The sequence below is a fragment of the Lithobates pipiens genome, unplaced genomic scaffold, assembly GCF_037356315.1.
Source record: "Lithobates pipiens isolate NorthernLeopardFrog02 unplaced genomic scaffold, aLitPip1_a1.2 Scaffold_19, whole genome shotgun sequence".
NCBI classification, from domain to species: Eukaryota; Metazoa; Chordata; class Amphibia; order Anura; family Ranidae; genus Lithobates; species Lithobates pipiens.
Genome location: NW_027507764.1, coordinates 588,784,379 through 588,797,102, shown reverse-complemented (window position 1 = coordinate 588,797,102; position 12,724 = coordinate 588,784,379). Strand labels below are relative to the sequence as shown.

General features: G+C 54.2%; 1 protein-coding gene across 1 annotated transcript in view; it reads right to left on the bottom strand.

Annotated features, from left to right (window-relative positions):
* Positions 1-12,173, bottom strand: part of KIF9 (kinesin family member 9) — a 69,357-nt gene extending 57,184 nt beyond the window's left edge. The window contains exon 1 of the mRNA XM_077493550.1: positions 12,112-12,173. Within this exon, the coding sequence (XP_077349676.1) occupies positions 12,112-12,141 (30 nt within the window). The 5' untranslated portion in view covers positions 12,142-12,173. The remainder of the gene's footprint in view (positions 1-12,111) is intronic.
* Between the last annotated feature and the right edge of the window lie 551 nt (positions 12,174-12,724).

The following is a 12,724-nucleotide window of genomic DNA, read 5'->3' as shown; positions in this document are numbered from 1 at the left end:
ACGCTCAGTGTCCCATATCTCCACGCTCAGTGTCCCATGTCTCCACGCTCATTGTCCCATGTCTCCACGCTCATTGTCCCATGTCTCCACGCTCATTGTCCCATGTCTCCACGCTCATTGTCCCATGTCTCCACGCTCATTGTCCCATGTCTCCACGCTCATTGTCCCATGTCTCCACGCTCATTGTCCCATGTCTCCACGCTCATTGTCCCATGTCTCCACGCTCATTGTCCCATGTCTCCACGCTCATTGTCCCATGTCTCCACGCTCATTGTCCCATGTCTACACGCTCATTGTCCCATGTCTACACGCTCAGTGTCCCATGTCTACACGCTCATTGTCCCATGTCTACACGCTCAGTGTCCCATGTCTCCACGCTCATTGTCCCATGTCTCCACGCTCATTGTCCCATGTCTCCACGCTCATTGTCCCATGTCTCCACGCTCATTGTCCCATGTCTCCACGCTCATTGTCCCATGTCTCCACGCTCATTGTCCCATGTCTACACGCTCATTGTCCCATGTCTACACGCTCAGTGTCCCATGTCTCCACGCTCATTGTCCCATGTCTCCATGCTCATTGTCCCATGTCTCCACGCTCATTGTCCCATGTCTCCACGCTCATTGTCCCATGTCTCCACGCTCATTGTCCCATGTCTCCACGCTCATTGTCCCATGTCTCCACGCTCATTGTCCCATGTCTACACGCTCATTGTCCCATGTCTACACGCTCATTGTCCCATGTCTCCACGCTCATTGTCCCATGTCTCCACGCTCATTGTCCCATGTCTACACGCTCATTGTCCCATGTCTACACGCTCAGTGTCCCATGTCTACACGCTCATTGTCCCATGTCTACACGCTCAGTGTCCCATGTCTACACGCTCATTGTCCCATGTCTCCACGCTCATTGTCCCATGTCTCCACGCTCATTGTCCCATGTCTCCACGCTCATTGTCCCATGTCTCCACGCTCATTGTCCCATGTCTCCACGCTCATTGTCCCATGTCTCCACGCTCATTGTCCCATGTCTACACGCTCATTGTCCCATGTCTACACGCTCAGTGTCCCATGTCTACACGCTCATTGTCCCATGTCTACACGCTCAGTGTCCCATGTCTCCACGCTCATTGTCCCATGTCTCCACGCTCATTGTCCCATGTCTCCACGCTCATTGTCCCATGTCTCCACGCTCATTGTCCCATGTCTCCACGCTCATTGTCCCATGTCTCCACACTCATTGTCCCATGTCTACACGCTCAGTGTCCCATGTCTCCACGCTCAGTGTCCCATGTCTCCACGCTCATTGTCCCATGTCTCCATGCTCATTGTCCCATGTCTCCACGCTCAGTGTCCCATGTCTCCACCCTCATTGTCCCATGTCTCCACGCTCAGTGTCCCATGCCTCCATGTTCATTGTCCCATGTCTCCACGCTCATTGTCCCATGTCTCCACGCTCATTGTCCCATGTCTCCACGCTCATTGTCCCATGCCTTCCCACTCATTGTCCCATGTCTCCATGCTCATTGTCCCACGCTCAGTGTCCCATGCCTTCACACTCATTGTCCCATGTCTCCACGCTCAGTGTCCCATGCCTCCATGTTCATTGTCCCATGTCTCCACGCTCAGTGTCCCATATCTCCACGCTCAGTGTCCCATATCTCCACGCTCAGTGTCCCATGTCTACACGCTCATTGTCCCATGTCTACACGCTCAGTGTCCCATGTCTCCACGCTCATTGTCCCATGTCTCCACGCTCATTGTCCCATGTCTCCACGCTCATTGTCCCATGTCTCCACGCTCATTGTCCCATGTCTCCACGCTCATTGTCCCATGTCTCCACGCTCATTGTCCCATGTCTACACGCTCATTGTCCCATGTCTACACGCTCAGTGTCCCATGTCTACACGCTCATTGTCGCATGTCTACACGCTCAGTGTCCCATGTCTCCACGCTCATTGTCCCATGTCTCCACGCTCATTGTCCCATGTCTCCACGCTCATTGTCCCATGTCTCCACGCTCATTGTCCCATGTCTCCACGCTCATTGTCCCATGTCTCCACACTCATTGTCCCATGTCTACACGCTCAGTGTCCCATGTCTCCACGCTCAGTGTCCCATGTCTCCACGCTCATTGTCCCATGTCTCCATGCTCATTGTCCCATGTCTTCACGCTCAGTGTCCCATGTCTCCACCCTCATTGTCCCATGTCTCCACGCTCAGTGTCCCATGCCTCCATGTTCATTGTCCCATGTCTCCACGCTCATTGTCCCATGTCTCCACGCTCATTGTCCCATGTCTCCACGCTCATTGTCCCATGCCTTCCCACTCATTGTCCCATGTCTCCATGCTCATTGTCCCACGCTCAGTGTCCCATGCCTTCACACTCATTGTCCCATGTCTCCACGCTCAGTGTCCCATGTCTCCACGCTCATTGTCCCATGTCTCCACGCTCAGTGTCCCATGTCTCCACGCTCAGTGTCCCATGCCTTCACACTCATTGTCCCATGTCTCCACGCTCAGTGTCCCATGTCTCCACGCTCATTGTCCCATGTCTCCATGCTCATTGTCCCATGTCTCCACGCTCAGTGTCCCATGTCTCCACCCTCATTGTCCCATGTCTCCGCGCTCAGTGTCCCATGTCTCCACGCTCATTGTCCCATGTCTCCACGCTCAGTGTCCCATGCCTCCATGTTCATTGTCCCATGTCTCCACCCTCATTGTCCCATGTCTCCACGCTCATTGTCCCATGCCTTCCCACTCATTGTCCCATGCCTCCATGTTCATTGTCCCATGTCTCCACGCTCATTGTCCCATGCCTTCCCACTCATTGTCCCATGTCTCCATGCTCATTGTTCCACGCTCAGTGTCCCATGTCTCCACGCTCATTGTACCATGTCTCAGCGCTCATTGTCCCATGCCTTCACATTCATTGTCCCATGTCTCCACACTCATTGTCCCATGTCTCCACACTCATTGTCCCATGCCTTCCCACTCATTGTCCCATGTCTCCATGCTCATTGTCCCACGCTCAGTGTCCCATGTCTCCACGCTCATTGTACCATGTCTCAGCGCTCATTGTCCCATGCCTTCACATTCATTGTCCCATGTCTCCACACTCATTGTCCCATGTCTCCACACTCATTGTCCCATGTCTCCACACTCATTGTCCCATGCCTTCCCACTCATTGTCCCATGTCTCCATGCTCATTGTCCCACGCTCAGTGTCCCATGTCTCCACGCTCATTGTACCATGTCTCAGCGCTCATTGTCCCATGCCTTCACACTCATTGTCCCATGTCTTCACACTCATTGTCCCATGCCTTCACACTCATTGTCCCATGCCTTCACACTCATTGTCCCATGCCTTCACACTCATTGTCCCATGCCTTCACACTCATTGTCCCATGCCTTCACACTCATTGTCCCATGTCTCCACACTCATTGTCCCATGTCTCCACACTCATTGTCCCATGTCTCCACGCTCATTGTCCCATGTCTCAGCGCTCATTGTCCCATGTCTCCACGCTCATTGTCCCATGTCTCCACGCTCATTGTCCCATGTCTCAGCGCTCATTGTCCCATGCCTTCACACTCATTGTCCCATGCCTTCACACTCATTGTCCCATGTCTCCACGCTCATTGTCCTATGTTTCCACGCTCATTGTCCCATGTCTCCAGCACCTTCCTGTTACTTTCACCTCTCGCCAAGTGTTATTACTTCCTGGTGATACCAAAATCTTCAACCTTCCTGCTCCCTTAGGGCTTCTTTACAAGTGGGGTTGGGGGGCAATAAAATCCTAAAGCATCCCGTGTCTCCAGTAACCCCAGGGCGTCTCGTGTCTCCAGTAACCCCAGAGCATCCCGTGTCTCCAGTGACCCCAGAGCATCTCGTGTCTCCAGGAACCCCAGAGCATCTTGTGTCTCCAGTAACCCCAGAGCATCTCGTGTCTCCAGTGACCACATAGCATCCCGTGTCTCCAGTGACCCCAGAGCTCATTGTCCCATGTCTCCATGCTCATTGTCCCATGTCTCCACGCTCATTGTCCCATGTCTCCAGCACCTTCCTGTTACTTTCACCTCTCGCCAAGTGTTATTACTTCCTGGTGATACCAACATCTTCAACCTTCCTGCTCCCTTAGGGCTTCTTTACAAGTGGGGTTGGGGGGCAATAAAATCCTAAAGCATCTCGTGTCTCCAGTAACCCCAGAGCATCCCGTGTCTCCAGTGACCACACAGCATCTCGTGTCTCCAGGAACCCCAGAGCATCTTGTGTCTCCAGTAACCCCAGAGCATCCCATGTCTCAAGTAACCCCAGAGCATCCGTGTCTCCAGTGACCCCAGAGTATCCCGTGTCTCCAGTGACCCCAGAGCATCTCGTGTCTCCAGTGACCCCAGAGCATCTTGTGTCTCCAGTGACCCCACAGCATCTTGTGTCTCCAGTGACCCCACAGCATCTTGTGTCTCCAGTGACCCCACAGCATCTCGTGTCTCCAGTGACCCCACAGCATCTCGTGTCTCCAGTAACCCCAGGGCATCTCGTGTCTCCAGTAACCCCAGAGCATCCCGTGTCTCCAGGAACCCCAGAGCATCTCGTGTCTCCAGTGACCCCAGAGCATCCCGTGTCTCCAGTGACCCCAGAGCTAATTGTCCCATGTCTCCATGCTCATTGTCCCATGTCTCCATGCTCATTGTCCCATGTCTCCACGCTCATTGTCCCATACCTTCGCGCTCATTGTCCCATGTCTCCACGCTCAGTGTCCCATGTCTCCACGCTCATTGTCCCATACCTTCGCGCTCATTGTCCCATATTTCCGTGCTCATTGTCCCATGTCTCCACGCTCATTGTCCCATGTCTCCAGCACCTTCCTGTTACTTTCACCTCTCGCCAAGTGTTATTACTTCCTGGTGATACCAACATCTTCAACCTTCCTGCTCCCTTAGGGCTTCTTTACAAGTGGGGTTGGGGGGCAATAAAATCCTAAAGCATCTCGTGTCTCCAGTAACCCCAGGGCATCTCGTGTCTCCAGTAACCCCAGGGCATCTCGTGTCTTCAGTAACCCCAGGGCATCTCGTGTCTCCAGTAACCCCAGGGCATCTCGTGTCTCCAGTGACCCCACAGCATCTCGTGTCTCCAGTGACCCCAGAGCATCTCGTGTCTCCAGTCACCCCAGAGCATCTCGTGTCTCCAGTAACCCCAGAGCATCCCGTGTCTCCAGTAACCCCAGAGCATCTTGTGTCTCCAGTGACCCCAGAGCATCTTGTGTCTCTAGTGACCACACAGCATCTCGTGTCTCCAGTGACCCCAGAGCATTCCGTGTCTCCGGTGACCCCAGAGCATCTCGTGTCTCCAGTGACCCCAGAGCATCTCGTGTCTCCAGTAACCCCAGAGCATCTCGTGTCTCCAGTGACCCCAGAGCATCTCGTGTCTCCAGTGACCCCAGAGCATCTTGTGTTTCTAGTAACCCCAGGGCATCTCGTGTCTCCAGTAACCCCAGAGCATCTCGTGTCTCCAGTGACCCCAGAGCATCCCGTGTCTCCAGTGACCCCAGAGCATCCCGTGTCTCCAGTAACCCCAGTGCATCCCATGTCTCTAGTGACCCCAGAGCATCCCGTGTCTCCAATGACCCCAGAGCATCCCGTGTCTCCAGTAACCCCAGTGCATCCCATGTCTCTAGTGACCTCAGAGCATCCCGTGTCTCCAGTAACCCCAGAGCATCCCGTGTCTCCAGTGACCCCAGAGCATCCCGTGTCTCTAGTGACCCCAGAGCATCTCATGTCTCCAGTGACCCCAGAGCATCCCGTGTCTCCAGTAACCCCAGTGCATCCCATGTCTCTAGTGACCTCAGAGCATCCCGTGTCTCCAGTAACCCCAGAGCATCCCGTGTCTCCAGTGACCCCAGAGCATCCCGTGTCTCCAGTGACCCCAGAGCATCTTGTGTCTCCAGTGACCCCAGAGCATCCCGTGTCTCCAGTAACCCCAGTGCATCCCATGTCTCTAGTGACCCCAGAGCATCCCGTGTCTCCAGTGACCCCAGAGCATCCCGTGTCTCCAGTGACCCCAGAGCATCCCGTGTCTCCAGTGACCCCAGAGCATCTCGTGTCTCCAGTGACCCCAGAGCATCCCGTGTCTCCAGTAACCCCAGTGCATCCCATGTCTCTAGTGACCCCAGAGCATCCCGTGTCTCCAGTGACCCCAGAGCATCTCGTGTCTCCAGTGACCCCAGAGCATACCGTGTCTCCAGTAACCCCAGTGCATCCCATGTCTCCAGTGACCCCAGAGCATCCCGTGTCTCCAGTAACCCCAGAGGATCCCGTGTCTCCAGTGACCCCAGAGCATCCCGTGTCTCCAGTAACCCCAGTGCATCTCATGTCTCTAGTGACCCCAGAGCATCCCGTGTCTCCAGTAACCCCAGAGTATCCCGTGTCTCCAGTAACCCCAGAGCATCCCGTGTCTCCAGTGACCCCAGAGCATCTCGTGTCTCCAGTGACCCCAGAGCATCCCGTGTCTCCAGTAACCCCAGTGCATCCCATGTCTCTAGTGACCCCAGAGCATCCCGTGTCTCCAGTAACCCCAGTGCATCCCATGTCTCTAGTGACCCCAGAGCATCCCGTGTCTCCAGTGACCCCAGAGCATCTCGTGTCTCCAGTGACCCCAGAGCATCCCGTGTCTCCAGTAACCCCAGTGCATTCCATGTCTCCAGTGACCCCAGAGCATCCTGTGTCTCCAGTAACCCCAGAGGATCCCGTGTCTCCAGTGACCCCAGAGCATCCCGTGTCTCCAGTAACCCCAGTGCATCTCATGTCTCTAGTGACCCCAGAGCATCCCGTGTCTCCAGTAACCCCAGAGTATCCCGTGTCTCCAGTAACCCCAGAGCATCCCATGTCTCTAGTGACCCCAGAGCATCCCGTGTCTCCAGTGACCCCAGCGCATCCTGTGTCTCCAGTGACCCCAGCGCATCCTGTGTCTCCAGTGACCCCAGAGCATCCTGTGTCTCCAGTAACCCCAGTGCATCCCATGTCTCTAGTGACCCCAGAGCATCCGTGTCTCCAGTGACCCCAGAGCATCCCGTATCTCCAGTAACCCCAGAGCATCCCGTGTCTCCAGTGACCCCAGAGCATCCGTGTCTCCAGTGACCCCAGAGCATCCCGTATCTCCAGTAACCCCAGTGCATTCCATGTCTCCAGTGACCCCAGAGCATCCCGTATCTCCAGTAACCCCAGAGCATCCCGTGTCTCCAGTAACCCCAGTGCATCTCATGTCTCTAGTGACCCCAGAGCATCCCGTGTCTCCAGTAACCCCAGAGTATCCCGTGTCTCCAGTAACCCCAGAGCATCCCATGTCTCTAGTGACCCCAGAGCATCCCGTGTCTCCAGTGACCCCAGCGCATCCTGTGTCTCCAGTGACCCCAGCGCATCCTGTGTCTCCAGTGACCCCAGAGCATCCTGTGTCTCCAGTAACCCCAGTGCATCTCATGTCTCTAGTGACCCCAGAGCATCTCGTGTCTCCAGTAACCCCAGAGTATCCCGTGTCTCCAGTAACCCCAGAGCATCCCGTGTCTCTAGTGACCCCAGAGCATCCCGTGTCTCTAGTGACCCCAGCGCATCCTGTGTCTCCAGTGACCCCAGCGCATCCTGTGTCTCCAGTGACCCCAGAGCATCCATGTCTCCAGTAACCCCAGAGCATCTCGTGTCTCCAGTGACCCCAGCGCATCCTGTGTCTCCAGTGACCCCAGAGCATCCTGTGTCTCCAGTAACCCCAGTGCATCTCATGTCTCTAGTGACCCCAGAGCATCCCGTGTCTCCAGTAACCCCAGAGTATCCCGTGTCTCCAGTAACCCCAGAGCATCCCATGTCTCTAGTGACCCCAGAGCATCCCGTGTCTCCAGTGACCCCAGCGCATCCTGTGTCTCCAGTGACCCCAGCGCATCCTGTGTCTCCAGTGACCCCAGAGCATCCTGTGTCTCCAGTAACCCCAGTGCATCTCACGTCTCTAGTGACCCCAGAGCATCTCGTGTCTCCAGTAACCCCAGAGTATCCCGTGTCTCCAGTAACCCCAGAGCATCCCGTGTCTCTAGTGACCCCAGAGCATCCCGTGTCTCCAGTGACCCCAGCGCATCCTGTGTCTCCAGTGACCCCAGCGCATCCTGTGTCTCCAGTGACCCCAGAGCATCCATGTCTCCAGTAACCCCAGAGCATCCCGTGTCTCCAGTGACCCCAGAGCATCCCGTGTCTCCAGTGACCCCAGAGCATCCCGTGTCCCCACTGACCTCATTGGTTGTCAGTGGGGGGGATGTCTTCTACATTGGTGGTCATTGTGAAGAATGCCCTCTAACAGATAAAAAGATAATTGGTGCCAGCAGTAACTTATCTGAGAGACATTTTTCAATGCTCAAGGAGCCCCTAGCACCGTCCGAAGGATCCCCACGGGAGCCCTGGTTGATAAAGGCTATATTCTACATACAGTAGGACCAAGACAGGGTGGCTACATTTCTACATACAATAGAACCAAGACAGGGTGGCTACGTTCCTACATACAATAGGACCAAGACAGGGTGGCTACGTTCCTACATACAATAGGACCAGGACAGGGTGGCTACATTCCTACATACAATGGGACCAGGACAGGGTGGCTACATTCCTACATACAATGGGACCAAGACAGGGTGGCTACGTTCCTACATACAATGGGACCAGGACAGGGTGGCTACGTTCCTACATACAATGGGACCAAGACAGGGTGGCTATGTTCCTACATACAATGGGACCAGGACAGGGTGGCTGCATTCCTACATACAATGGGAACAAGACAGGGTGGTTGCATTCCTACATATAATAGGACCAAGACAGGGTGGCTACCAGTGGCGGTCCGTCCATTAGGGGTGTCCAAGTACCGCCCCCTCTATCCATGGCCACTACCCCATGCTCTATCCAGTCCACAGCCGCCACCCCCTATTTGAACCAGAGGCTCTAATAGGCTTCAAAATAGGGTGGGCTCATGGAACAGAGCATTGCTCTACGAGCCCACCCAGGTGTTACAACAGCGAATGAATATTCGCAATTAAAACGCTGAACCTCAATCCGGCCTATCCGAAGCAGGTTTGAGACCCGTTTTTCTGATTGGCCAAAAGGAGAAGAGTTCAAATTGGCGCCCCGGGGAGGAGGGAGGAAACAGAAGCCATTGCATTGCCCATGGAGAGCAGAGGAAGGGGGAGCCGCCGATGAAGTCTGAGAGAAGCGCTGATGGGGGAAAGTGCTCCAAACCCAACCGAACGGTTGGGGGTTGTACTGTTTTCTGCCCCCCCCCCAAAAAAAAGACCACCGGCCGCCTAGTGGCTATGTGCATGTATACAAAAACCAAAACAGGGTGGCTGTGTTCCTACATACAATGAAACCAAGACAGGGTGGCTACATTCCTACATACAATGGCACCAGGACAGGGTGGCTACATTCCTACATACAATGGGACCAGGACAGGGTGGCTACGCTCCTACATACAATGGGACCAAGATAGGGTGGCTACATTCCTACATACAATGGGACCAAGACAGGGTGGCTACGTTCCTACATACAGTGAAACCAAAACAGGTTGGCTGCGTTCCTACATACAATGAAACCAAGACAGGGTGGCTACGTTCCTACATACAATGGGACCAGCACAGGGTGGCTACGTTTCTACATACAATGGGACCAGCACAGGGTGGCTACGTTCCTACATACAATGGGATCAAGATAGGGTGGCTACGTTTCTACATACAATGGGACCATCACAGGGTGGCTACGTTCCTACATACAATGGGACCAGGACAGGGTGGCTACGTTCCTACATACAATGGGACCAGGACAGGGTGGCTACATTCCTACATACAATGGGACCAGGACAGGGTGGCTACGTTCCTACATACAATGGGACCAGGACAGGGTGGCTACGATCCTACATGTAATGAGACCAAGACAGGGTGGCTACGTTCCTACATACAATGGGACCAGCACAGGGTGGCTACGTTTCTACATACAATGGGACCAGCACAGGGTGGCTACGTTCCTACATACAATGGGACCAAGATAGGGTGGCTACGTTTCTACATACAATGGGACCAGGACAGGGTGGCTATGTTCCTACATACAATGGAACCAAGACAGGGTGGCTAGGTTCCAACATACAATGGGACCAGGACAGGGTGGCTACGTTCCTACATACAATGGGACCAGGACAGGGTGGCTACATTCCTACATACAATGGGACCAGGACAGGGTGGCTACATTCCTACATACAATAGGACCAGCACAGGGTGGCTACGTTTCTACATACAATGGGACCAGCACAGGGTGGCTACGTTTCTACATACAATGGGACCAAGATAGGGTGGCTACGTTTCTACATACAATGGGACCAGGACAGGGTGGCTATGTTCCTACATACAATGGAACCAAGACAGGGTGGCTAGGTTCCAACATACAATGGGACCAGGACAGGGTGGCTACGTTCCTACATACAATGGGACCAGGACAGGGTGGCTATGTTCCTACATACAATGGAACCAAGACAGGGTGGCTAGGTTCCAACATACAATGGGACCAGGACAGGGTGGCTACGTTCCTACATACAATGGAACCAAGACAGGGTGGCTAGGTTCCAACATACAATGGGACCAGGACAGGGTGGCTACATTCCTACATACAATGGGACCAGGACAGAGTGGCTACATTCCTACATACAATGGGACCAGGACAGGGTGGCTACGTTCCTACATACAATGGGACCAGGACAGGGTGGCTACGATCCTACATGTAATGAGACCAGGACAGGCTGGCTACGCTCCTACATACAATTGAACCCCTCATGTCCTCTAAGGCCCCCCTCATTCATTTGGGCCCCCCATGTCCTCTAAGCCTCCCAATTCCTCTGCCCCCCATGTCCTCTTAGCCCCCCTCATTCTTCTGGGCCCCCTTGTGTCCTCTAAGCCCCCCTCATTCTCCTGGGCCCCCCGTGTCCTCTAAGCCCCCTCATTCTCCTGGGCCCCCCATGTCATCAAAGCCCCCCTCATTCTCATGGGCCCCCATGTCCTCTAAGCCCCCATCATTCTCATGGGCCCCCCAGGTCCTCTAAGCCCCCCCTCATTCTTCTGGGCCTCCCTATGTCCTCAAAGCCCCCCTCATTTTCCTGGGCCCCCCATATCCTCATTCTCCTGCCTCCCTCATGTACTCTAACCCCCTCCTCCTCATTATTCTGGCCCTCCCATTCCCCTGTGCCCCCTCATATCCTCTAAGGCCCCCTCATTCATTTGGGCCCCCTTCGTGTCCACTAAGGCCCCCTCATTCATTTGGGCCCCCATCATGTCCTCTAAGGCCCCACATTCCCCTGTGCCCCCTCATGTCCTCTAAGACCCCCCTCATTCTCCTGGGCCCCCATCATGTCCTCTAAACCCCCCTCATTCTCCTGCCCCCCCTCATGTACTTGAACCCCCTCCCCCTCAGTCCTCTGGCCCCCTTAATGTCATATGAGGCCCCCATTCCCTTGTGCCCCCTCATATCCTCTAAGCCCCCCTCATTCATTTTGGCCCCCCCTAGTGACCTCTAAGGCCCCCCTGGTGTCCTCTAAGACACCACCTCATTCTCTTGGGCCCCCTCATGTCCTCTAAGGCCCCCCTCATTCTCTTGGCCCCCCCTCATGTCCTTTTAAGCTCCCCTCATTCTCCTGGGCCCCCCTTGTCCTCTAAGCCCCCCTCATTCTTCTGCCTCCATTCATGTACTCTAACCACCTCCCCCCTCATTCCTCTGCCCCCCCATGTCTTATAAGGCCCCCCTCATTCATTTGGGCCCCCCTCGTGTCCTCTAAGGCCCCACCTCATTCATTTCGGCCCCCCTCATATCCTCTAAGCCCCCACATTCTCCTGGGCCCCCATGATGTCCTCTAAGCCCCCCTCATTCTCCTGCCCCCCATGTACTCTAACCCCCTCCCCCCTCATTCCTCTGGCCACCCCTCATGTCCTATAAGGCCCCCCAATTCCCTTGTGCCCCTCCTCATATCCTCTATGGCCCCCCTCATTCATTTGGGCCCCCTCATATCCTCTATGGCCCCTCATATCCTATAAGATCCCATGACTCTCACCTCCTCTCTCAGTCCTCGCTCAGTATACATACTGTGTGGTCACCATGGTGATGGGGGCTGGGAGAGGGCGGAGAAACTGTCAGCATTTCCCCTCCCCTCCCCACCCCTCACTCTGCATTCCACCCCGCCCACCTGACAGCCCCAGGCAGCCAGAGAGGCGACCAGACAAGAAGAGCGAAGCCAATCCTCATCGAAAATCACAAACCTGTTCATGCCGACTGATTGTGGGGTTTATATTAAAGATCTAACCTATTCTAATAATCCTAATCAGTATTATTTGCTAGAAAATTATATATATATATATATATATATGTATATATATATTTTTTTTTTGTTTATTTTATTATTTTTTTTAGCAGAGACCCTAGAGCAGTGATGGCGAACCTTCGCACCCCAGATGTTTTGGAACTATATTTCCCATGATGCTCATCCACTCTGCAGTGTAGTTGAGCATCATGGGAAATGTAGTTCAAAAACATCTGGGGTGCCGAGGTTCACCATCACTGCCCTAGAGAATAAAATTTAGATCATTGCAATATTTTTATCTCACGCCGTACTTGCGCAGCGGTCCTACAAACGCAATTTGTTTTTGGGACAAAAAATATTTTTTTAA